Here is a 23,676-nt window from a genome sequence, read left to right as displayed (position 1 = left end):
CTCCTTATTAAAGCTAAATATGGCTTATAAAAAAATCTATGCCAACTTTTTCTGGTTTTAAAAAATCGTCCAAGCATGTACTAACTCAGCTTACCTAGAACCAAATCTCAACCCCATAATCCAAATAGCATTTGATACATTTCTTGATTTTTTTTTGGTAATTTTTAAATAAACAACTCCTCATGGGCCTTAGCCTATTACTTTCCATGAACACGTATAAGAGACCAGAACTGCCCTGTTGTAGTCTGTGTGAATGTCATGCCCTGAAGTTGTGCAGGGAAGCAACCCCAAGTGAGATTGACTTTTTTTTTTTATAAAGGAGGAGATTTTATTGATTTATTTTTTAAGTAAACTCTACCCCCAACATGGGGCTCGAACTCACAACCCCAAGATCAAGAGTCGCATGCTCTATCGACTGAGTCAGCTGGGCACCCCAAGATTGCCTTTATAATAAGTTTGTGATTTGTTTTTTAGGGGGTTTTGGTTCTCCAGGAGCCAAACTGTCTCATGTCCAAGATGACTGTGTTCACACACCCCTGTCACCCGCTCATTCTTCTGGCTGTGAATGCTTATTAGTAACATCCTTCCCAATTTTCAGAATATTTTTCTCAGGAAATAACCTCTATGCCTTTTCAGCATTTCAAATGTTAAAACCTCGTTCTATAAAATAAAATAAATCCCAGACTTTAGCTAATTCTCTCCCCTTTGGCTCATAAGTAATAAATTCTTTTATTTTTTTTTTAAGATTTATTTATTTATTTATTTTAGAGAGAGAGAGCGTGCAAGTCGGGGCAGGGGCAGAGAGAGAATCTCAAGCAGACTCCCTGCTGAGCGTGGAGCCCTACATGGGGCTTGATCTCATGACCCTGACCTGAGCCAAAACCAAGAATCAGGCACCCAACTGACTGAGCTACCCAGGTGCCCCTCATAAGTAGTAAATTCTACATTTTTAATAGACTTTTGTTTAGAAGTATTATACATTTTAATTCCAAAACACTAAGTGCCTCTTATCTTGCCTCTCAGCCATGTCCCTTCTTCTGATTAGCCCCTTTCCAAAACACACTTTGTTCTCTCTTGCTCAGGGACTATGGGGCCTTTATGCTTGCTGCTCATTCTCTTTGGAAAGCCTTATCCCTGTTTCTTAAACTCCTACGTGTCCATCAGAACTCAAGTGATATGACCCGTCCCCTCCCCTTTGAAGGCTTTTCTATCTGGGTGTGCTGGGTTGGGTACCCCCAGGTGTTCCCATAGTGCCCTCTTACTCACCCTGTCTTAGCCCTTAGATGCTGTCATATGCCCGCACTCTGTGCTGAACTGGAAAATCCTTAAGGACACATTCCTTCTCTCTTTTCTGTTTCCCTTGTCTAGCACGTCACAGGGACTCCATTATTGGTAAATAATTTCATGAATATCATTTCCCCCTTATACAAAAAAAACCACACTGTACTTCCAGCTAATTGAGCCTATCATGACCCACTAATTTTCAAGTTCTGATAAGTGTGTCAACTAACTGAAAATGTCAACATTTGAGAAGGTCAGCATGACTACTTGGGTGAGGAGAGGGGCTTAGGGGTCTCGGTTTTGTGAGACATGGCGATTTCTTCAGGTGGGTGCTGACATCACAGCACAAGAGGACAGAGAATGTCAACCACAATCCTTTTGTGTTGTAGTTATTGTTGTTTTTAACCTTTTCAGGTTACAAATGCTGCCATCAACTCCTATGGCCAGTTGACTCTTCATCTCAAACCTTTCCTTGTGTGTGGAGGGGATGCGTTCACCCAGTCCAACTTCGATGGCTGCATCACTTCTGCCCGGTGTGTTCTAGAAGCTTTAAAGAACCATGTTTAGCACTTGTACCTTTGTCCTCTGTGTGAGCTTGGGGTTTTTGTTTTCACAAGTTTCTGTTATCGATTATTTTGCTCTCTATTTTGTTGAGAGAAATTACTGGAAAATTTTTCAAATGGAGTATAAAATTGATTTTATGATTTTGACAGTTACAACCCATGCTAGAATGAAAATTCCCTGTACGATGCACCTTTCGTGGTGTTTCTGAATTGTCATGACTACTCCTCGTTAGAGGAAAACAGTGCTTAAAAATAACAAATGGCCCTCCCAAAAAAGCATGTCCAATCAGAGTAACAGTTCATGTTCCAAAATCCTTATTCTTTTGAAAATTTCCATTCCAAATAAAGAATAATTATTATCCAATCCTCATTTTTAATCTCCTTGATTCAGTGTTTTTGCCAATTGCTGAACTACAGGATTCCCCCAAACTGTGGCTAACAGAGCATAATTTCTGTCTCTCTCTAGTTATTAAACCATCCTGAATAGTAGGTCATAGATGTCATTGTTTCTAGGAATATCGTTTGGAGGGCAATTGAATGACAAAGAAACCGCTCTTCAAATTTTCACTTAATAACCAGATGCAACTTGACTCTCCAAGTCATATCATAGTTTTTAACCTTAAAAAAGAATTCAGTCCTAACATGAAAGGTAAAAATTAAATAGAAGCTGAGAGACAATATATTGATTTTTACCTCTTGCTCTACCGGATGGCTGGTGCCATTAACTTCATGTGGTCCCTGGGATGACCTGTGTGGCATTTAGAGTGTGTCGAGTTTAATGAATTTAATACAACAAGAAAATTTACTGAACTGGAAAATAGATGCACTTAAAATAGTTCAATATTTGCCAACTTAGAGGTTCAGCATATCACCCACATGCTTCAGTGACCCACCTGCTTCCCGTCACTTGCTGGCTGGACAGAAATTGATCCCTGCCTTCTAAACCAGCTACCTGTCACTAAAGGAAGGGGGAACTGCATGTGATTTCTGGTTTGATGAGATGACCGATATTGAGATTTCTTTCATCATTTTGGCCCATATTTAATTAACATTTGTTTTTCTCTGGGTTTTACCCTGGAAGCATGGCTGAAAAGACATTCAAATGTGTTAACTATCTTGTGTTTAACTGATGCCATTCTGGAGCCATTGGATTAATAACCTCCTGAAACCTTAAGAACAATTGTTATATTTGTCTCATGAACGCGCATCCTCCAGAGAAAAGAGCAAAATAGGACTTATGAAGGCAGGGTGAGTTACTTAGAGAAAAGATTCATCTAAGTCATTACTGATGACTTTTAATATCTACTCCTTCTAATTCCCTAATAATTCCGCATCTGTTTTGAAAAATCTATGGCACGTACGGGAAAAAGCTCAAGCCTGCTTAGTATGTAGATCATCATTACTTCGCCATTTGAGTCGTTTTGAAAACTCATTTTACACGTAGATCCATCTCTGCGAGGAAGAGGCCAATTGCCTGCCACTCAAATGAGGAAATAAAATGTATCCACCGCTTGTGTTGTTTATTTTCATTCACCTCTTTCCCTTCAGAAATTGAACCAGGAAGAAAAATATCTTGTGCTGGAGGCCAGCCTAGAGGGCCACGAAACTCAGATGGCCAGGATGCCCTGAAAGACCCAGGGCGAGGGCATCCAATGCTCCTGGAAGTAGGGGCCGGCAAGCATCTGGAGCACTTGCAAAGGTGGATGTATGTCAGCCCGCAGGACCACACAGCACTGTGGTATTTGCAAACAAGAACTTTTATTAAATCAAGCCAGCCAAGGAAAGCTGCTCTGTTTTGAAAGGAGCGTATTTAAGTGAGAAACAGCTGGAGTGGTGGGGTGATTTAATACTTGTTAGCTGATAAATATAGCCTTCGCCAGAATAAAACTTTATGATGCAGTGTTGAAAAGCTTAATTACTAAACCGTCTATGCAGATCTTTCTTGCTCAGAAAGCAAGGTTGACAAATTATAGCAGTGGAATAGTATTTTTCACCTTTGGCATTTCTGAAGGGGAGAAGTATGTCTAAAAACATCGAGAAAGCAGTAATAATCCCAGACCAGATATTACCGAGGGGGGAAAAAGGACACTTCCTTGAGTCACCAAGCCTTCTGTGCAAAATGCCATCATCCCCACCCCCCGCCTACCCACTACCTTGTTAAGTAAAAAGAACAAGGTCAATTTTACATTTACAATGGTATTTTATACTCATCCGAGTACATATATATGTGTATACATACACACACACATACACACTCATCCAAGTACATACATATATATTGTATATAAAGTATATATTCATCCAAGTACATATATATATATGTATGTACGAGTATATACTTTATATATAATATACATAACGATATGCCAGAAGAGGAGCCCACACGTCTATAACCCTTTTCTATTTACAAGGCACCACACTGCTGCTGGATGAACATGGTCACCAAAGCTGAACCAAAATACTAGTTGGAGGTACGGTCCTCACTATGTATGTGGCTCTCTCATGAGGCTTCATTTCAGAGAGCTAACACTAACGCTGATGTGATATATACAGGCGTCTGATACGGAATAAAGTCTCCATAAGTCCTGGCTGAATGATGGATCTTCCCGTGATTTTCATTTGCTGGCTTATTTCCTTCCTCGGGGGTCGCTGGCTCTGACAAATAGCTGCATCTTGGTGATGCTGAGTTTCAGCGCAGGCACGGTTGGCTAAGCATGCAGACCCCTGCGCACCTGTCCTTCCCTCTGGAACCTGTCGGGCTCGTCGTTCCCTGTGTCCTTCTCCTGACCTCTGTCCTGCCTTTCTCCCCTTCTGCTTTTTCTCCTGTTTCTTCCTCCAGGCCCAATCCTCCATTCTCAGAAACCTGGAATCGAAGTGCAATCACGTGATTCATAGTATTTGTGATTCCTTGTTTTAATATATCGCTTTTTCCCCACCCTAAAATTTAAAGCAGTCAATCTGGCTTTTTCTTCGAGGTGACTGGACAATCATTATTTTGATTTTCAGAAATAATGCGAGAATTTAAAACTGACTAAGCTTTCGGGGATCTTGGCACTAATAACCTAAAAAATACACACAAAGCATGCATGGTACCAGGCTCTGCAGTGGGCACAAGAGACCATCATCAGTGGTGTCCACCCAAAGAGTCCAGTTAGGGGCAGACAAGTCCCATGGAGTGGGAGGTGGGGTAAAGGTCCACCTTGGTGTCATTGCAGGCAGTAGATAAGATGCTCTAACTCAAGAAGCTGGGGAATCCAAAGAGAAAGAACTAGGTTTTCTTGGGAGGGGGTCCCTGAACAGATGCGGAGATGTGTCAGTCAAACGCATCCAACAACGTCCCGCCCTCCGCACCATACCTGGGCTGACCTGGCTGACTCCACGAGTCCAAACTGCGCATCGCTGTGGTTAAGACAACTGAGTGCTTTCAGTGGAGAAGGCTCAGTGGAACATAGAAGAAGCAGCTTCAGCAAAGCTCACACGAGCCTGGGGCAGGACTGAGCTGCTGTATTCCAGTAGGGAATGTGTTTGTGTTCCCGCCAGGACCATCTGGACAGGTAAGCCAGGGAAGGTGGAAATGGGATATGTTCTTTGTTTCCTTCTCCACGGATGGTGATTATAATCCACTTAAGAGGCTCATCTGCCTTAGATGAGCCTGCTAGTGAGAGAGAGTCTTTAAGAGAGTGTTAATTTAAAACACATGTAGAATCATAGAATCTGGGAATGTCTGGGTTTGGACAGGCTTGGAGACCATTTAGACCAGTTCTCAGCCATCTTGGATTTTGAATCTTCATGAGAAACTATAGAAAACTATGAATCTTCACCTAATAACAATGAAAATGCACATAGACACATAGAATTCACACACCATTTTAGAGCCTGCTTGCTAGCTGCCTATTTTTGTAAATAAAGTTTTATTGCACACAGCCTTGCCCATTCCTTTGTATTGTCTGTGGCTGTTTTTGCATTACAACAGTAGAGATGAGTGATTGCGACAGAGACCATAGGGACTGCAAAGCCTAAAATAGTTACTATCTGGTCCTTTAAGAAAAAAATTGCTGACTCCTGTTCTAGAGGGTTACAGGCCTCTGCAATCTATTTTTAGACACTCAGAGGTCTGTGGACCCCAGATTAAGAACCTCTAAATCTCAGCCCTATCACTTTATGTAAATAGAGGCTTATCTTAGATCCACACATCTGGTCCATTGTTCCTTGATCCTATGCCTTATTGTAAATCCTTGAAGGCAAGCCGTGTAGCTTTGCAGTTAAGAGCGCATCCTCAGAAGCTGAATAGATCCGTGTTTTAATCCAGACTTTGCTCCTCATTGCGTGACCTTGAGGCAATTAAATAACCTCACAGCCTGCTTCATCATCTGAGAAAGGAGTTCAAGAATTTTATCTCGTTTATCTCATAAGATTGTTGTGAGGCATGAACGTGCACACAACCTTAGCAGAGTGCTGGACACGCAGTAAGTGCTTAATAAATGGTTAAGAGCAGTGATGAACGGGAAGAGGAGGAAGAGGATGAGCCGATCCTCCTGGTGCCTCCAGGCTCCCGTGAAGGCCAGTTTCCTCTGCATTTACATAGGACGCTTGGGAGAGTTGATGGTAAGGGGAGCATGTGTGTTGATCGCAGATACGGCGAAACACAGAAGCTTAAAAGCTCTGGGTTTCTCCCAGCCTTTGTGTAACATAATGGTAGTGTCCACCTGAGACCAGCTACGGGCCACTTTCTCTTGTCCTGCTCCAAGTGGTAAGCAGACACCTGTCCCTTGGGAGGTAATGTGGTTTGCTCAGCTGCAGGCCTTGAAAAGAAACCAGGATAAGTCATTACCAGGAGTAGGGCAGGTGGAAAATGTAGGAACATTCTCTGCAGTGAACACTGTCTTCTCCTTTGCAAGCATGTGTGCAAAAAGCTGCATGCTTGGACAGGCTCCTTCAGATTATTTATTCTGAAACACTGTAAAAACTAGGAGTGAGTTATTTTCACATTCTTAACATGTTTGGCTAAGTATGCAGATTCATTTCCTGTCCCTGGCCTTCATTTAAAAATGAAACCTAACTCCTGGTAAGTTCCCCTGACATGGTGGTGGGTTCCATGACCTCTCAAATCCACCTACTAGATGCGTGATCTTGGGCCAGTTTCTTACGTCTCTAAGCCTCAGGGCGTTCATCTGTAAAATGGGGATACTAATTTTACCGACCTTAGGGTTATTCTGAGGGTTATAGAATATCCAATGTAAAGGGTTTTAGCATGTGTTTTGCACCTAGAACATGTTCAATAAATTTTAGCTGTTAGTATTACTATTATCATTAGTGAAATATGACTTCTGAAAATAATCCTCTCTTGGGACGCCTGGGTGGCTCAGTCGGTGAAGCGTCTGCCGTCGGCTCAGGTCATGATCTCAGGGTCTTGGGATCGAGCCCCGCATCGGGCTCCCTGCTCAGCAAGGAGTTTGCTTCACCCTCTGCCTCTGTGATCTCTCTCGCTTTCACTCTCTCTCAGATAAATGAATAAAAGTCTTTAAAAAAAAAAAAAAAGGAAAAGAAAATAATCTTCTCTCATAACCACCACTGCATTTGTAGGTAGTATAGATGCTTTAGACCCCAGCTAGATGGGGCGCCTGGGTGGCTCAGTTGGTTGACCCCAGCTAGGAAGCCAGGTCAGTGTTTATAAAACGCACCAGGGTCTATCTTCAGGTGCCACTGTAAGTTCGGGTGCAGATTCATTTGTGTTCAGAAATCCTTGTTGACTCTTGAGTGTATGAATGAATGAATGCTCTTAGGGCTTACTGCTGTGCTATTTAACATACACGGCACCCCATTTCCCATGAGCCAATCAAATCTTCCCTCCCTTGTGATACCAATCACATGTATACTTAACTCATTCAGCATCTACCTACCACCTAAACCACAAGACCCACAAAAGCAGGGCCTGACATATAGGAAGTACACAGCAAAAATCTGTTGATCTAGCGAATGAATGAATTCAACTAATTAACATTTCTTATTCTAATTTTAGTAAGTACCAAAGGGAAACATTGCTGGTACAGAATGATCCCATAGAACAAAAATGCATCAGCCTTATCCACAATAGAGGAGATAATCACAACAGTACCTTCTCTCCACTCCAACTACATCATTTCTCTTCAGAGTCAATAGGTGATCTCAGGAAGTTCCTACTTTATGCTGCCTGCAAGTATTTGTCAGGACCTTATTTGGAGGGTGGGAAGATGTGGGAGCACTGCTCTACCATTTGAAACTGCCTAATAAACACTTATGCTTCACTTCTCATCATTTTGCCTACTATTTAAAGGTTTCTGCCTACGAAGCCAAAAATTCAAGCAAAGTAATATGCCAGACTACAGAAGCGTGCTGAGTCTGTGTTGTGTTATCCTACCTGAAAAGCTGGAGACATATATATATATTGGAATTTATTAGAACTACAGATAATTGAATTACCTGGAGAAGGAGGTTATGTGAATTTCAATTTAAATAATTACGAACCAGAAATCCCTTTTCTGCACCAACTTCTGCATTGCTCTCTTTCCAGAATGCTTGCTTCACTTTTTCTTTTCTTTTTTCCTTTTTTTTTTTGTTTAGTGCCTATACATAGCATATTGTGGTATATGGTATACATAGCATATTAAAGTTGAATAAATCTTACAAAGCTTTGGAATTGGGGTTTCACTAAAATATAGCAAGCTCCGCGGAGACAAAGATCTTTGTCTTTTTCCTTTACTGTGGAATCCCCAGTATCCAGAATCATGCCTGGCACATACTGAATACTAATTCGAGAACATTCAGACCATCAGCAATTAGGAAGCTAGATTACGTACTTAAAATGTGTAGCAAAAGAAATGAAAAACAACTTCTAAATTCTGACAAGGGACAAAAAATGAGAATGAAAAAACTTCGAGTCTTACTGGTGGATATGTAAGCAAGTTCTGTAAAGACAGGGATCATGTCTAAATTATCTAAAATGTTTCCCCAACACCTAGCACACAGTAGGTCACCTAGTAGACCCTGAATATATTTTTGTTGAATAATTCAATGATTAAAAGAAGAAAACATTTAAGTGAAAACGAGCACTATATTCTAAAAAAGCCAGGAGAAACTTCTAGAAAGACAGCATGTGGAAGGGTCCGTCTCTGTGTAGTTGGTGTGTGTGTGTGAACACATTGTGAGCCAGAGTGGGCGAGGTGATGCTTTCCCCATAGAAACAGCATAGCTCACGTGGCAGCAAATTCTGCTCCTGTGGTTAATTACCTACCAATAACAGGCAGTGAAGGTTTACTGGCTTACATTTTCATTTTCTTGGTATTCTTTTATTAGAATTGATTTAAAGGTGGTGAAAGTTAGACCTAGTATAGTACTCACTTCTGTCAGACAGTCACAATCTCAAACTCACTCACGCATGGTTTTAACCATTACAATAGGCCATGTTTATTTACCCTTTGGAAAACAAACTATTTGCTGCAAACCAAAAGATTGTCAGAAAACAAAATGTCAAAGTACAGAGACCACTATGGAAAAAAAAAATCGGCAAGTGTCACTCAATTGAGAAAAGTAAGCTCTGTGTTATAGGAAAGACCTAAGACAATGTGCCTATAATTAGGAAATCCATTCATTCGATAATTCATGTTAATAGTTGCAATAATAAAAACCTTATAATTATTTCAATAGATGCTTAAAATTGTGTCATAAAATTAACTTAGATTACTGGTAAAGGCTTATGGTAAACTCAGAAAAGGGGGCCACTACCTTAGAGGGATAGACTATTCTAAAACCATAACAAACATCTCAATTAAGAACAAATCACTAGAATCATCTGCATTAAATTGGGAAGAAGTCAAAGCTCCTCACATCAATGTTTTGAAATTTCTAGGGAATGCATTAAGGCATGGAACATTTTTTAAAATGTGAACATAGGGAAAGAGAGACAAAATAGGGGATGCGTGGGTGGCTCAGTCAGTTAAGCTTCTGACTCTTGGTTTCAGCCCAGGTCATAATCTCAGGGTCCTGAGATAGAGCCCCACCTCGGCTTGGCGCCCAGCACAGAGTCTGCTTGTCCCTCTCCCTGGGCTCCTCCCCCTGCTCTCTCTCTGTTTCATAAATAAATAAAGTCTTAAAAAAAAAAAGAAAGACAAAATAGTTATGACTGCCATCAATATGATTATACTCTGAGAAAACTCAGTTGAACTAACTTCTGGAATTAATGAGAAATGGCTAGGGAGGCTAAATACAAATATGCAAAGATCAATAACTTTTAATAGTATAATCAATGCAAATATATCTTGTATGTATTTTTATTAACAAAAAACATAGAATGGAAAGGAATATTCTGAGAAGATATATCCAGAATTTATACAAGGAAATGATTTTGAAATTTTGCCAAATGATATATTTTAAACATTTGAATAAGTAGGAGGATATACCATATTCATGAAGGGGAATAGTAAATACTATTAATTTTTTCATTTCCCTCTAATTAATTTATGAATTAAACATAATCACAATAGACATTTTTAACACAAAAAAATAATTCTAAAGTTCATCAAAAAAATTTACAGGTGAAAATATCTAGTAGTTTATGAGCAAGAAAGTCATAAACCTGGGACTTATCAGCTATTAAGACATACTGTAAAATTAGATAAATGAAGAAGTTTACCATTGGTTCTAGAATTGACAAAAAACAATGAAAAAAATGGCTGTAAAACACTCAATGTGATAAAGGGAGCATTCAAAAGGAATGAGAAAGGACAATTTATTCAACAAATGATTTGAGGAAATTTGGCTAGCTCTTTGGTAGAGAGAAAGAAAGAAAGAAAGAAAGAAAGAAAGAAAGAAAGAAAGAAAGAAAGAAAGAAAGAAAGAAAGAGAAAGAAAGAAAGAAAGAAAGAAAAAGGAAGGGAGGGAGGAAGGAAAGAAGGAAGGAAGGGGGGAAGGAAGGAAGGGAAAGAAATCAGATGTGACTCTATCCTTATACCATGCATTACAATAATTTCCAGATGGATTAAATGGGTAAATATAAACAAATATGCATCCCCCTAAAAAACAGAGGAAAATACAGACAAATACTTAAAACAGATCAATTATTAAAACACTACTTTAAAATGATTTATAGTAAAAGTATATTATATGCTCACCAGGGAGTCTGCTTCTCCCTCTCCCTCTGCCTCTCTCCCCTACTTATGCTCTCTCTCTGTCTCAAAGGAATAAATAAAAAATTTTTTAAAAAGAAGTTAAAATTTTGGCATTTTTCTTTCTTTTTTTAAGAATTATACAGGTAGAAGAAATTGCTATTTCTTACAAAAGGGGGAGAAGACCATTTACCAATCTGTGAGAGCGAGGCCCCCTCTCTCATTATATTTATTTTCTACTTAACATCCGACTTAACAGAAATGGCCAAAAAAGAGGAACAAAATACCCACACAAATCAATATATATAAACATGTTTTGCCTAGCAAGTATTCAAAATATATACACATATGTATGGATGTGTGTGTGTCTATGTATGTATGTATATATATATATACACACACACAACATATATATACATATACATGTGTGTAAATATATACTTTATGTACAAGGATGTATAAATAGTATATACTTACATATATATACAATCATGTTCTGCTTCATGACTAAACAAAAGTGTGCAGGTTAAAAACCACAGTGAAATGCAAATTAGCATCTTTTAAAAAATTACTAAATTCTAAAAAGAGATCAAAAGGGACAGAAGTTAAAATGTTCACAGCCTCTCTGCATCATAACCTGGCAGTCTGTATAAATGTGGTTTCTTAAGCATGTTTTTGACTCAATAATCACACTTCTAAGAAACCGGCTCAAAGGAATAATCAAGGATGCAGACAATGATTTATTTGTAATATGTGCATTTCCAGTACTAGTTATAATAGTGAAAACCTGGAAACAACCTAAGTCAACAGTAATAGGAAGCATTTGAATAAATTCCAGTAGATCAAAACAGTGGCATTTAATGTAGTCACTTGAAAAGGTGCTTCCCAAGCACATTTACCTATCTGGAATAATTCTTATGATATATCGTTAAGAGAGGAAACTAAAATACGTAACATTCAGACCGGAACATATTATGATCTTCATTCTTTTAAAACACACGGTGTGTATAATGTGCATTTATGTGTAGACATATATGAAGACCAAAGGAAATATACTGAAATCTTAACAAGGTGCTCGCAGTGGTGGGATTTTGAGCAATTTTTATACTTTTTCTGGTTTTTGTTTTCTCCATTTTATACTTTGTCTATAGCTTTACGATGAGCAAACAGGCAGCCAACTGACCTTGTTTTAAGGTGCTTCAAAGGGCAGAACTAGGACCAGGAGCAGCAGGAGAACAAGTGAAGCTAGTATTATCAGAAAGGCACTTCCAACAAGCAGAAATGTCCAACGTGGAGCAGATCTCCGGGGGCATCTCTCTGCCATCCTGGGAAGTGTCCCATCAGAGGCTGGGTGTGAGGACTCTGCTTCCCAGCCCTGGCTGACTCCAGCCATCTGGGGGAGGGGGAGGTGGTAGAATGCAGATTCCTGGGCACACACCTCCATCTACCTGAATCGAAGCTCCGGGACTGATGTCTGGTAATTTATATTTGCTTTGAATTTCCCCAGGGCCTTCAGAGGAAGCAGTCAGATAATTTCTGCACTTAGGAATCCCCGGATTAGAAGACTTAAACCTGCTTCCAATGTAGGATCTCAAAGCAAATGCTGAGACTAGAGATCATCTGACTATCTGCATTATAAAATCCAAGACAGTAATACAGATACAGGAGGAAGTGTGCTGGATGGGGCTGGAGGGAGGATGGAGTCACTTGAAGTCACCAGTGAAGCTAGCTGAAGATCAGCCTTGCCCACTGTTTAGTTATTTGGCAGTTAGCCTCTGATCTAAGGGGCCTCACACTGTAACCTGCAGGAAAGAATGTTTGCATTCTTAGAAAATATATATTGACTATTTAGCAGTAAATGGGCATTTTGTCCACAATGAACTCTCAGATGGTTCAGAAGAAAAGAATATTGGCTATATCTATCTATAGGTTAAGGCTGATAGGTGATAGGTAGATATATACATAGATACATCGATAAGTAGCTGATAGATAATTGGTAGACAGATGATAGATAATTGGTAGACAGATGATAGATAGCTAAATGGATGGATGGAAGGGAGAGTGAGAATATACAAAAGGAACTAAACTAGAAATTTAGGTGAACGATAAATGGGGGTCTTTGTCTTAGTTTTGCATCGTTTCTGTATGCTTGAAATTATATTCAAGTAAAATATGACCCCACAAAAAAAAAATTAAAAGGCATATCAAACATAGTAGTAATCTTGGGGGCACAAATCTAAATCACCAGGCCTGCTTTTCCATCATTCATTTATCCAACCAACATCGACCGAGAGCCCTCCATTCAAAACATGTGGGGAAGATCAGGGATCAAAATAGTTTCCTGCCCTCCCCATGGTCCTATTTGAGTTAGGCGAACACAAAATGCAGCTCTGGGGCCCTGAGACTGAACTAGAATCTCTGGGGAAGTGCCCCGGGACCCAGATCACATAAGGTTCCTGGGTGTTGCTTTAAGTACTAATGCTATGGGGCTTTTCAAAATATGGGCTGTAACTCAGACGTGGTTTGTAATAGCAATTTTGTGAGCCAAAAAGTGTTTTGTTTTGTTTTGCTTTTCTAATTAAAATAACAGAAAGAGAAAGATCGAGAATGCTGACACATGGTGAAGAGTGGCCATAATTTTGTAATACGTTGGCTTCGGTGCCCTGGGTCTCTATGTAAGCTGGGTTTCATCTAGAAAATCCTGCCATGAAAGAGGGTCCGTGAAGTACATCCCTGCTCTCATCCTGTTTAGCCCAACAGTTCTCCCTGCATCCAAACCTGGAGGGCCCAGGAGGCTGGGGCAGGCCGGCTGCCATGAGAAGGGACAGGCTGTTCTGGGGACTTGCCTCCCTGGACATCTCCCTGTCCTATGCACTCCTCGCCCTTCTGGCAGTGCCCAGAGCTCTCCTCCCCCCAGAGCGCAGGGCTCCAGCACATGGCCCATCCTGTCCTCTGATGCACGTGGCCCAGCTCAGCACACGGTCTCTGCCCACGCTCTGTGGCAGAGGGTGGCGCATCACACAGAAAGGGACCTCGTGTCTCCATGGGCCGGGATGCTTTTTTGAGGGAACAAGAACAGAGGGCATAAATAATGCCACCGACTTTCCGGGCCAAAGTGCCGGGTATTGGATTCAGGCCCCTCATGTCTGATCAAAATCCTATGCAATCCGGGCTTCTCTGCCCCAGATGGGAGCTAACAGGTGTCTGAAATCACAACAGAACAGGAAATGAGCTGAGAAATCCTCCCCAGCACTCTGGGGACCCGAGAGCCTTCTGAGCTTTCCAGAGCAAGGATGCCCCTGTGGTTTGCTTGTGAGCTCCCCGGAAGGTTTGCTCACACTAAGAAGAGAAATCCAAAGCTAGGTCGGCCTCAGTGGCCGGGGTCAGGGAGTCTCGAACCGTGTAGAAAGCAGAGATGCACTCTGGAGGCCTCAGAAATGCTTTTCTCTCCATCTCACGACAAAAGGAGTTCTCCCAAGGAACCAAGAATGGAGTTTCTCAAAAGAAAACCTGCCGACCTCACCAAGACAATCCCTTTCTTGTTCCGAGCCTGGGAAGCGCCCCCGGTGAACCCCAAGAAATGAAGTTGCTCATCAGCAGAGGACAGAATTAGATACTCTCAGATTTACTCAGCGACATTTCACGGCGCTAGGAGCCAACACTTCACCTCAAACCAAAGCCCTGAAATGCTTGCTTCAGTGCCGTGGTGGTAGAAGGGCCTTCTATCAAAGGCAGGCACCAATACCGCAAGCCAAAGACAAATAACAGAGGAAATCATTGAGACCATGACCTCTTGGTGACCTCTTAGAGCTAAATCTTTGCTAGACCTCAGATTATCAAACAGGCCACCAGCCCGCCCAGAGCAGTTTATGTATGAGGGCATGGAAGCCACCTCAGCATGCAAAAGCCTGGCTTTCTAGAAGCTTGAGAAGAGACACTCCAAAGGCATTTCTTGTTTTATTCCCCCAGAACAAGGAGTTGATGTTTAGGTGAAGAAACCCTTCTGGGAAATGAGCTCATTCCTGGGGGCTCCACTGGGGTCATCAGGAAAGGTGTTTGCTTGCGAGTCGGGATGGCACCAACCCTCTGTCCAGTGGTGAGGCATTAATTAGTATTTGAGAAATGTGGTCACTCACTAGCAAAAAAATGACCTGGCAGGACGTCACAAGGGCCTCCTCATCCCGTAGAACCAGACTCATGGCGGGTGGGGGTGGGGGTGGGCACTGAGCAGGTCGACGCATGGGTTCCCCTCTCAAGACAGTGTCAGGGCACACAAAGGAGATGCCTGGCCCCCCGCATCCAGTTTCCTCGGAACTCCTGAGGCCCAAGACAGCAACTGAGGCTGAAGGAAACCAGTGTCTGACAAGCAAGGCTTGGTCTCTAAATTGCCCTTGGAGCGTCTGACCTGAAAACTGAGGCAAAGCCAGCTAAGTCCTCAGAGCAAAGATGTGGAGAGGAGCCAGAAGACAAAATCTGACCCTCAGTTGGATAGAAAGGAGATCTTGACAACAGTGGGGGTGGGGGGGGGAGGTCAGACAGGTCTAATTGTCATCTCTTAGTGGAAGACTCACCAAGGAGTACAAAGGTCAATTGATAGAGATTGTAAATGTAGAAACAGACGTCACTGTCTGTTGGACTCCTGTCTTCTCTTGTCAAAGAGGTCATCTCCATCCCAGAATCTAAAAATGGCCTCAGAGTTTGGAAGGCTTCTGTCCTCAGCTGGCTTAGGCGCCTCTTCTCAGTCCTCACCAGAAATATGAAGGATTCTAGTGAGGTAAGTGGATTTCAAAGTCTGCTTTAGTCATAGGACGTTATTCAAACAATTTCTATTGTCGTATAAATAAGTTAACCAGTTACAGGAGAAGCAACTCTTCAGGTTGAAACAGGCCTCCTCTGGGTTCCTCCCAGGGCCCCTCATGGTACAGTTTAACCAAGAATAGGGGGGTACTGCTCAGGTCCTCCTAGCCTGGTTCTGGAGCTCTGTGACCTGTTCCGAATGTTCTGGAGACATTTGTGGCTTCTGTCCTTGCCCATCGTGAGGTAGTTGTGCACATAGTGTATCTGACCCAGCGAACCCTGAGTCCCCTGTTTCAGCACACGCACCCTCTAGGAGTGAGCTAGGCCAGGCCCTGGTTTGATGATGGGTGAGAATGACAACCCAGACCTGGCTAATGTCACCATCACCTTGGTTTTCTGCCACAGCACCCAACAAGCAGTGGAAAAAAACAGGAAATTGAGGAAGGAAAAAAAAGAACTAATAAAATGCTTTCATGCACAGGACCTTAGCTTAGTACCCTAATCCTATTTACATATACAGAATCGGTTCTCAGGAATCCCATCGTAAATACTCCCTTATTCAGAGAACTGTCAGTTTATACCCATTCTTTGTGAATGCCAAACTAGGGTCTTGTGCATGAAAACATTTTATTCAATCTCACAGTTACCAAATTTTTTTTTCAAGGGGCCCAAGAAGTCTGATGTATTTGATTCACCTGGAGTTTGCATTATATTGCTTTTTCTCCAAAGAGGATATGCCTTCCTGAATTTCACTAATCTTTATCAGAGACTCCAACAATCTGCTGACTCTAGTGGACATCTGTCCATTATCTTCCTGACATCCACTGTCTTTCCTTCCAAAGACTTTGCTTGGGTCCCCTTGCTTGTTCTATCCTGGGTCCGTGTCATCTAGAGCGGGCTGCATGCTCCGCCCTGGGTGAAGACGGGATCATTCCTAGGCCGGAGCAAATGAGTGCCTCCCATGGGCTTGGCCACACACCTGGCCAAGTGAGGGGTACAATACACATGAAATGAACTCCTTCTATCAGACTGAGGCTCAGGGCCTTGCATGAGTTTCCCACCGGACTTAAAGTTGAGAAGATCGGCCCCTGGAGCCGCCATAGCCGTGCCACCATGTAGGACAAGTGTAGAGCTGGCAGGACCCCCATGGGAAGGGCAAGAATGAAGCCAACACAGTGGAAGGTGGAGCCAGGATGAGGAGATAAATTCTGACCTGAAGACTTCATTTGAGCTGAATTATGTGAATTGATAAATTCTCGTTTGACTTACGCCAGCCTGACTCGGTTTATTTAAGTCACTTGTAACAGAACGAGTTCCAATTTATGCAATGATTGTGGCACACTTCCTAGAAAGGAAAAATGTTTGCTGCTTCTGATTTCTATAGGTTTAGGCCACTAACACTACTGTAAAATAGGAGTGGTGGTAGTAGGAGTAAATCCTACGTATCGAAGACTTTCACCCCCAGGCGCTATACCAACAGCTTTATACGCATCATCTCATTGATAACTTTTTTTTTAGATTTTTAAATTTTATTTATTTATTTTAGGGAGAGAGAGAGTGAGCCTGCATGAGCAGGGGAGGGGCAGAGGGAGAGAGAATCTGAAGCAGACTCCGCACTGAGTGCACGAAGCCAGACCTGGGGCTCAATCCCATGACGGCGAGATCACAACCTGAGCCAACACCAAGAGTCAGATGCTTAACTGACCAAGTCACCCAGTCGCCCCTCATAAGTCACTCTCATCTCCATTTTACAGATAAGAAAACAGAAGTGACTAATGTCACAATAGCTTACAAGTGTCAGAGATGAAATTTAAACCCCAGCGTGCCTGATCCCATAGCCATGACCAGCTATTATGTAGTAGGAGCCATGTGGGCACGAGGGACAAAAGTGACATATGTTGTCCTTGTCCTTCAGGAACTTTCATTCCAGTGAGAGAGACAGAGATACAATATGTGGGAGCCATGGAGTCAACCCTCTCTCCACCCCATGTCCCAGTATGACCTCATCTGGTCAGTGCCAATTGCTTTTTTTCTCAGCCGGTCGTGGTACTGCATTCCTGAAGCAGGGGAGGTCATTTGGAAATATATGGAACGTTTTCTGGTTGTCACAATGACTAGTTGGTGGGATTTAGTGGACACAGGCCAGGGATGTTAGATGGTCTGAAAGGTGCAGGATGGTCCCACCCAACATAGGATAGTCCCATCAAGTGCCAATAGTCCACCACTGAGAGACCCTCAAGGGTAAAGTTAGATATTGAAATAATCCACCCCAGAACTGGTGGCAGATATGCAAAGAGATATCATTAGTGTTGCTTTACTAGAAAAATAAAAATAAAGTTCCAAAGTCTATGAAAAGCACTTAATAAAACATAGTGTCATCCCCAAAGCATCCCGCTGCCAACCATGCATAGAACCTTTACTGCTTACAAGCAAACCTTACACCAAAGTTTCTCTCTATGATTATAAGCCCATTGAATTTTGTTTCCTCCCCAAGATATTTAAGATCCAAGTTTCTCTCGGGGCACTCAGGTGGCTCAGTTGGTTGAGTATCTGCCTTTGGCTCAGGTCATAATCCCAGGGTCCTAGGGACTGAGCTCTGTTTTGGGCTCCCTGCTCAGTGGGGAGTCTGCTTCTCCCTCTCCCTTTGCCCCTCTGCCTGCTCATGCTCTCATTCTCTAAAATAAACAAAAATTTTTTTTAAACTTAAAAAAAAAATCCAAGTTTCTCTGAGAATAGCCCAGCCCGTGGCCAGCTCTCATCCTTTCCAAGTGTGGCCTTGAGCCCCTTGCAAGGATACTGGGTGATGTCTACCCTCCCCAGTCTCTATATCCGGATCCTCTATTTCCCTTCTCTTCCCCCGCTTCTTCTCATGCCCCCTTTCCATCATTGGTCATCTCTTTAAAAATGTACTCAAACTCAAAATGTGAAGGTCTGACCGTACTGTGCACATTTCCACAGTTTGTAGGTTACTTGCGCTTCCTAGTTCAGTTTAAAGGGAATATCACCAGCGTGTCCTCCAGGAACCCAACCGCTCCACCCAACATAGCATGGCTTCTACGCTGCTTCTTGGGTTTGTAGCCACGTATCCTCAAATATCAGCCCAACCCCCAGGGTCTTCACTCTGGGGGATTTGTAAGTCATTAAAAAGAGAATCTGTGGTGCATCGGTGTGGCGCTATGAAAAGCAGACACTGAGATGAGATTAGATGTAGAAGGGAAATGCCTGTGAATGATAAAGAGTGCAGGGAGCCCATGCAGGCGTGGAGAGCTTCCAGACGGTGATGTAGGTCTGACATCTGTGAAAGGAGGGGAGGGAAGGAGGATGGGGCAGGAAGAGCCAGAGAGCACAACCTTGAGATGGGATCAGGCTGGCCGTTTGAGTACTGGGGCAAAGGTCACCCGTGGGAGGAAGAAATGGCTTGGGCAGTAGTGGCCCAGCTCTTGGGCCCCCGGTCTGCTCAGCTCAGCCCCTGGCCTCTAGCCAGCTACCTTCCCCAAGCAGCTTCTGGTGGCCACACACAGTGTCGTGGGTATTTTTAGAGTGGAAGTCATTCGTCATATACTGTGTGTGTGTGTGTGTGTTTAAAAGAAAGAAGATAGCCTTGAAAATTAGGGTCTGGGGGCGCCTGGGTGGCTCAGTTGGTTAAGCGACTGCCTTCGGCTCGGGTCGTGATCCCGGGGTCATGGCATCGAGCCCAACATCGGGCTCCCTGCTCAGCGGGAAGCCTGCTTCTCCCTCTCCCACTCCCCCTGCTTGTGTTCCCTCTCATGCTGTCTCTCTCTCTCTCTCTCTCTCTGTCAATTAAATAAATAAATAAAATCTTAAAAAAAAAAAAAGAAAGAAAAGAAAATTAGGGTCTGAACAGTGACATGATAAAATCACTATAATCTGTCTGGGAGACCAAGCTTCACCCCCAACTTCGGGGCTCTTAGCCTGGCTGACCACTTTCCAAAGGAATGGACCTGGAAATGCCAAGACTGCAAAGTATTCTGGGATGGCTGGGCACCCAACATGCTGCGTTAATCGGAGAGGGAGAAAAGTCCTCTGTTTTGGCCTGAAATCAGGAGAGTTATTTTGGGAGTAGCCCTCCTCAGTGACCCAGACATGACCAGCTGAGGTCCAAAGCTCTGAAGAACACAAGCCTGGAGAGTGCTTTTCTATGCCCTGCGGTTCTTTCTCCATAGGGCTTTCTGCATAAATCTGCTACAAATCTGGCATTCACCTTCTCAGGGAAGCTTGCAGAGAAGCAGATCACTGTCATTAGAGGTGGTGAGCTTTCCTGGGAAGCGACTTTGCCTGCCTGTCCGAGGGCCCTCATGACTCACAGTCTTCAGCCTGGTAAAAAAGCATTCAGAGTTTACCTATCCAAACCAAATCTTAGGAGCCCATCATCTGCCAGCAGAGTAACTCCCTAGAAGAAAGCCTCAGAAATGACCATCATGTCTACAATGTTTATGATGTTTACTATGTCAAAGTCTCTACCACGAGCTGCCAGGTGCCAGCAGGGATTCAAAGAAAAGTAATGCTAGTCCGACAGGGAGGCCTGGCGAATCCTGCTCAGGTCACCCATGAGCACACCCAGACCCTCCTCCTACTCCAAAGGGAACGATAAACCAGTTGTGATGACTGATACTATGCCTCTCTGCACGATCGCATCTTATAATTAGAACAGCCCTACCAAGAAAGTGTTTTCATAATCCCTCTTGGAGAGATGAGGACCCCCCGGGCTCACGTGCTAAAGTAATTTGCTTAAACTAACCCAAGCAGCAACGGCTGTTCTGACTTCAGAACTGGTACCCTACCCACACCTTCCTATCACCCAATCTCTGTGATCAGGGCAGATCCAGTTTTGGGGGGCCGGAAGCTTATACATTTGGGGGAGCAGCCCTCATTAAAATGAAAATAAATTTAGAAGGGGTCCTTGCGAATGAGGAAGCCTGAAGCTTAAGCTTCATTAGCTTGCCAGTAAATCCACTTTTGATTGTTATACTTAATACTGTTAATAGGAAGAAGAATAACCCTTCTTCAAATCCAAATATAGGAAAACCGGGCTGGTTTAGGGTTTTAGAATTGACTTTGACGAACAACGTTGTTCTAGGCACTCAGAGACCCCGCGTATCCCCTTTCCCACCTCCATGCCTCTGACGCATGCCCCACCCGCTCCAATTCTCTTTGTGTTACTTCTGCATCTTTAGTGGTGCCTCTCACTATCAACTTCTTCATAATTATTATATTTATAGCTAACATTACTACGTGTGCCAGACATTGCTCTGAGCTTTGTTCTCACTGCCCCATAAAAAACCTTGTACCCTTGCCACTTCTCGGCTGAAGGAGCTGGGGCTCGGGGAGATGAAACAGTTTGTCTCTGGAATGTGCACACTTAACCACCGCACCACGGGGCTGTGAGCAGCCCAGGTAAATCAGACATTAACACAAGAAAACTTCATGTAATCCAGAATGAAGTATAATAATTACACCAAGAGTCGGATGCTTAACAAGTGTCAGAGATGGAATTTAAACCCCAGCGTGCCTGATCCCATAACCATGACCAGCTATTACGTGGTAGGCGCCATGTGGGCATGAGGGACTAAAGTGACATATGTTGGCCTTGTCCTTCAGGAACTTTCATTCCAGTGAGAGAGAGAGATACAATACATGGGAACCATGGAGTCAACCCTCTCTCCACCCCATGTTCCAGTATGACCTTATCTGGTCAGTGCCAATTGCTTTTTTTCTTCTTTTATTTTTTTAAAAAATTATTTATTTATTTGAGAGAGAGAGAGAGCCCGAGCAGGGAGAGGGGCAGAGGGAGAGGGAGAGGGAGAAGCGGACTCCCTACTGAGCAGGGAACCCAATGCAGGACTCGATCCCAGGACCCTGAGATCATGACCTGAGCCAAAATTAAGATTTGGGCTTAACCGACTGAGCCCCCCCAGGTGCCCCACAATGTCCTGATAAAGCATCAGGTATCAAGGCTAGATGTTCTGTAAGTCACCGATGCAATACTTAGGTCAGAATCTCTTCTTGGCACGTGTGAATAGTGTAAGAGCAAGAACGTATTTCAAGTCAAATCAGCAATTCTGAGACATAGAAGACCTTGACAATGTGTGATTTAATGATAAGAAATACATTTTTTCCCCTGGATTGCAAATTTTGAAGGCCAAAGAATAAGCTCAACAAAGCCTCAATTCAAATACTTTGCATAAGTATTATGCTTTTGTAGTCATTATCAAATTGTGAGTCCCAGAAAGGGGTGCTACCCCTGAAAAACTAGCCAGGAATGGTGTCTGAGGAAACAAGGCAGGGGGAGGGGATTGGGGTGTGTGTGTGTGTGTGTGTGTGTATAAAATTATCTGGTCAAATGGGCTTGGCAGTCTTCTTCCTGGGGCTGAGGCATCCTGGAGAGTGCATATCTGAGTTATGTTCCTTGAGCTTCAGTGTTTGAAAGAACTTCAGAATTTACCTAGTTCAACCCTTCATTTACACATGAGGGCAGTGGGACCCTGGAAACCAAAGGTCACAGAGCTAATGAGCATCATTCATTTAACAAACTAATCGAACACAGATGGGTAGAGAACTTTCCACTGCACCACGCTGTTCTGTGGCTAAGATAGGCTATGTGCACAGCATCAGGAATCCTGCAATTAAAAAACAAATTCTGTCTATGACATAGACATGGAAAGTTTCCATTGGTCTGAGCTCTGCCTATCTATCCACCATCATCTCCCACAGATCCTCAGTATGGACTCCTGGTCTTCGTATTTCCCAGAATATACTCACTATGCACTCTTGTCTTAGCTTGGGCTGTTCTAACGGAATCCCATAATCTGGTGTCTTCTAAACAAACAAAACAAAATTGATTTCTCACGGTTCCAGAGGCTGGCAGTCCGAGATCCAGGTGTCAGCATGCTTGGCGTCTGGTGAGAGCCTCTTCTAGGTTGCAAACTGCTGACTCCTCGTTATATCCTCACGTGGTAGAAAGAGGAGGAGCTAGCTCTCTAGACTCTTCTTATCAGGGCAGTAATCCCATTCATGAGGGCTCCCTCCACCGCCATGACCCAATTACCCTCCAAAGGCCCCCACCTCCAAACAGCAACCCAATCGGGATTAGATGTCAATACATGAATGTTGGGAGGGGGAGATAAACACTCGGACCATTGCAGCTCTCATGGCTCTTAGCCTTTATACAAGCTCTTATCTCCATCTGGATTGTTTTTCTTCTTGTCCTCCAGCAGATGAGCTCCTTCATTTGTCAAGACTCAGAAGCATGACCTTCGCGAGGAAGCTTCTGGTAAAGACCCCTCTTCATCCAGGAAGAATTAGTTTGATCCCTCTTCTCTTTGCTCACGCACAGCTGTAAAGGCTTGAGCACTTACCCCATTGTTTTGGTTCTTGGTTTAATTGTGTTCCTTCCATTAAACTCTGAGCTGCTTAACGCCAGAGATCCAATGTTGCTCATTTTTATAAGCATCTAATGGCCACCCTCTAGTGAGTATAGAAAAAAATGATAACAGTAATAATTAACATCTAATCCCTATGAGAATCCTGAAGGGAAAGTGTGGTAGGGATATCCATACATTACCAGGTTCACCAAGATTTCTTGCTCTCCAGGTTAGGGGTGGCCATGTGACTCGCTTTGACTAATGACATTTAAGCAGAGGCAATCTCTATCACTTCCATGTATTATCATCTGAGCGCAGGGGCTCTTGCCCCTGCAATGGTGGACCCGAAAGCCTTGTCTTGGACAGGCAAGGTCATAAGGTGGTGAAGGCTCAGTCACCCTCTGCTGACGCACGTTGGACATATAGGATGCACGAGAAAGAAATCTTTGTTGTTTTCAATCACTGATATCTTATGTTTGCTACCACAGTATAGAGAGGCAAATTCTCTTCTAA

General features: G+C 43.0%; 1 protein-coding gene across 5 annotated transcripts in view; it reads left to right on the top strand.

The window, feature by feature from the left end:
• RNLS (renalase, FAD dependent amine oxidase) overlaps nucleotides 1-23,152 on the top strand; it is a 278,787-nt gene extending 255,635 nt beyond the window's left edge. For 2 of the 5 annotated variants that reach the window (XM_064594570.1, XM_045877739.3), the window contains exon 7: nucleotides 1,696-3,175. In XM_064594570.1, the coding sequence (XP_064450640.1) occupies nucleotides 1,696-1,848 (153 nt within the window). In that variant the 3' untranslated portion in view covers nucleotides 1,849-3,175. Of the gene's footprint in view, nucleotides 1-1,695; nucleotides 3,176-3,392; nucleotides 3,600-23,016 lie in introns of those variants that run through there. The other 3 variants (XM_064594571.1, XR_010412412.1, XM_064594573.1) reach the window with 3 other exon arrangements.
• The last annotated feature ends 524 nt before the right edge of the window (nucleotides 23,153-23,676 follow it).

Source organism: Mirounga angustirostris, unplaced genomic scaffold (genome assembly GCF_029215605.1).
Source record: "Mirounga angustirostris isolate CCGP_5_RB_7025 unplaced genomic scaffold, mMirAng1.0.hap1 SCAF_6, whole genome shotgun sequence".
Lineage (NCBI taxonomy): Eukaryota > Metazoa > Chordata > Mammalia > Carnivora > Phocidae > Mirounga > Mirounga angustirostris.
This window is presented reverse-complemented; position numbering and strand designations above follow the sequence as displayed.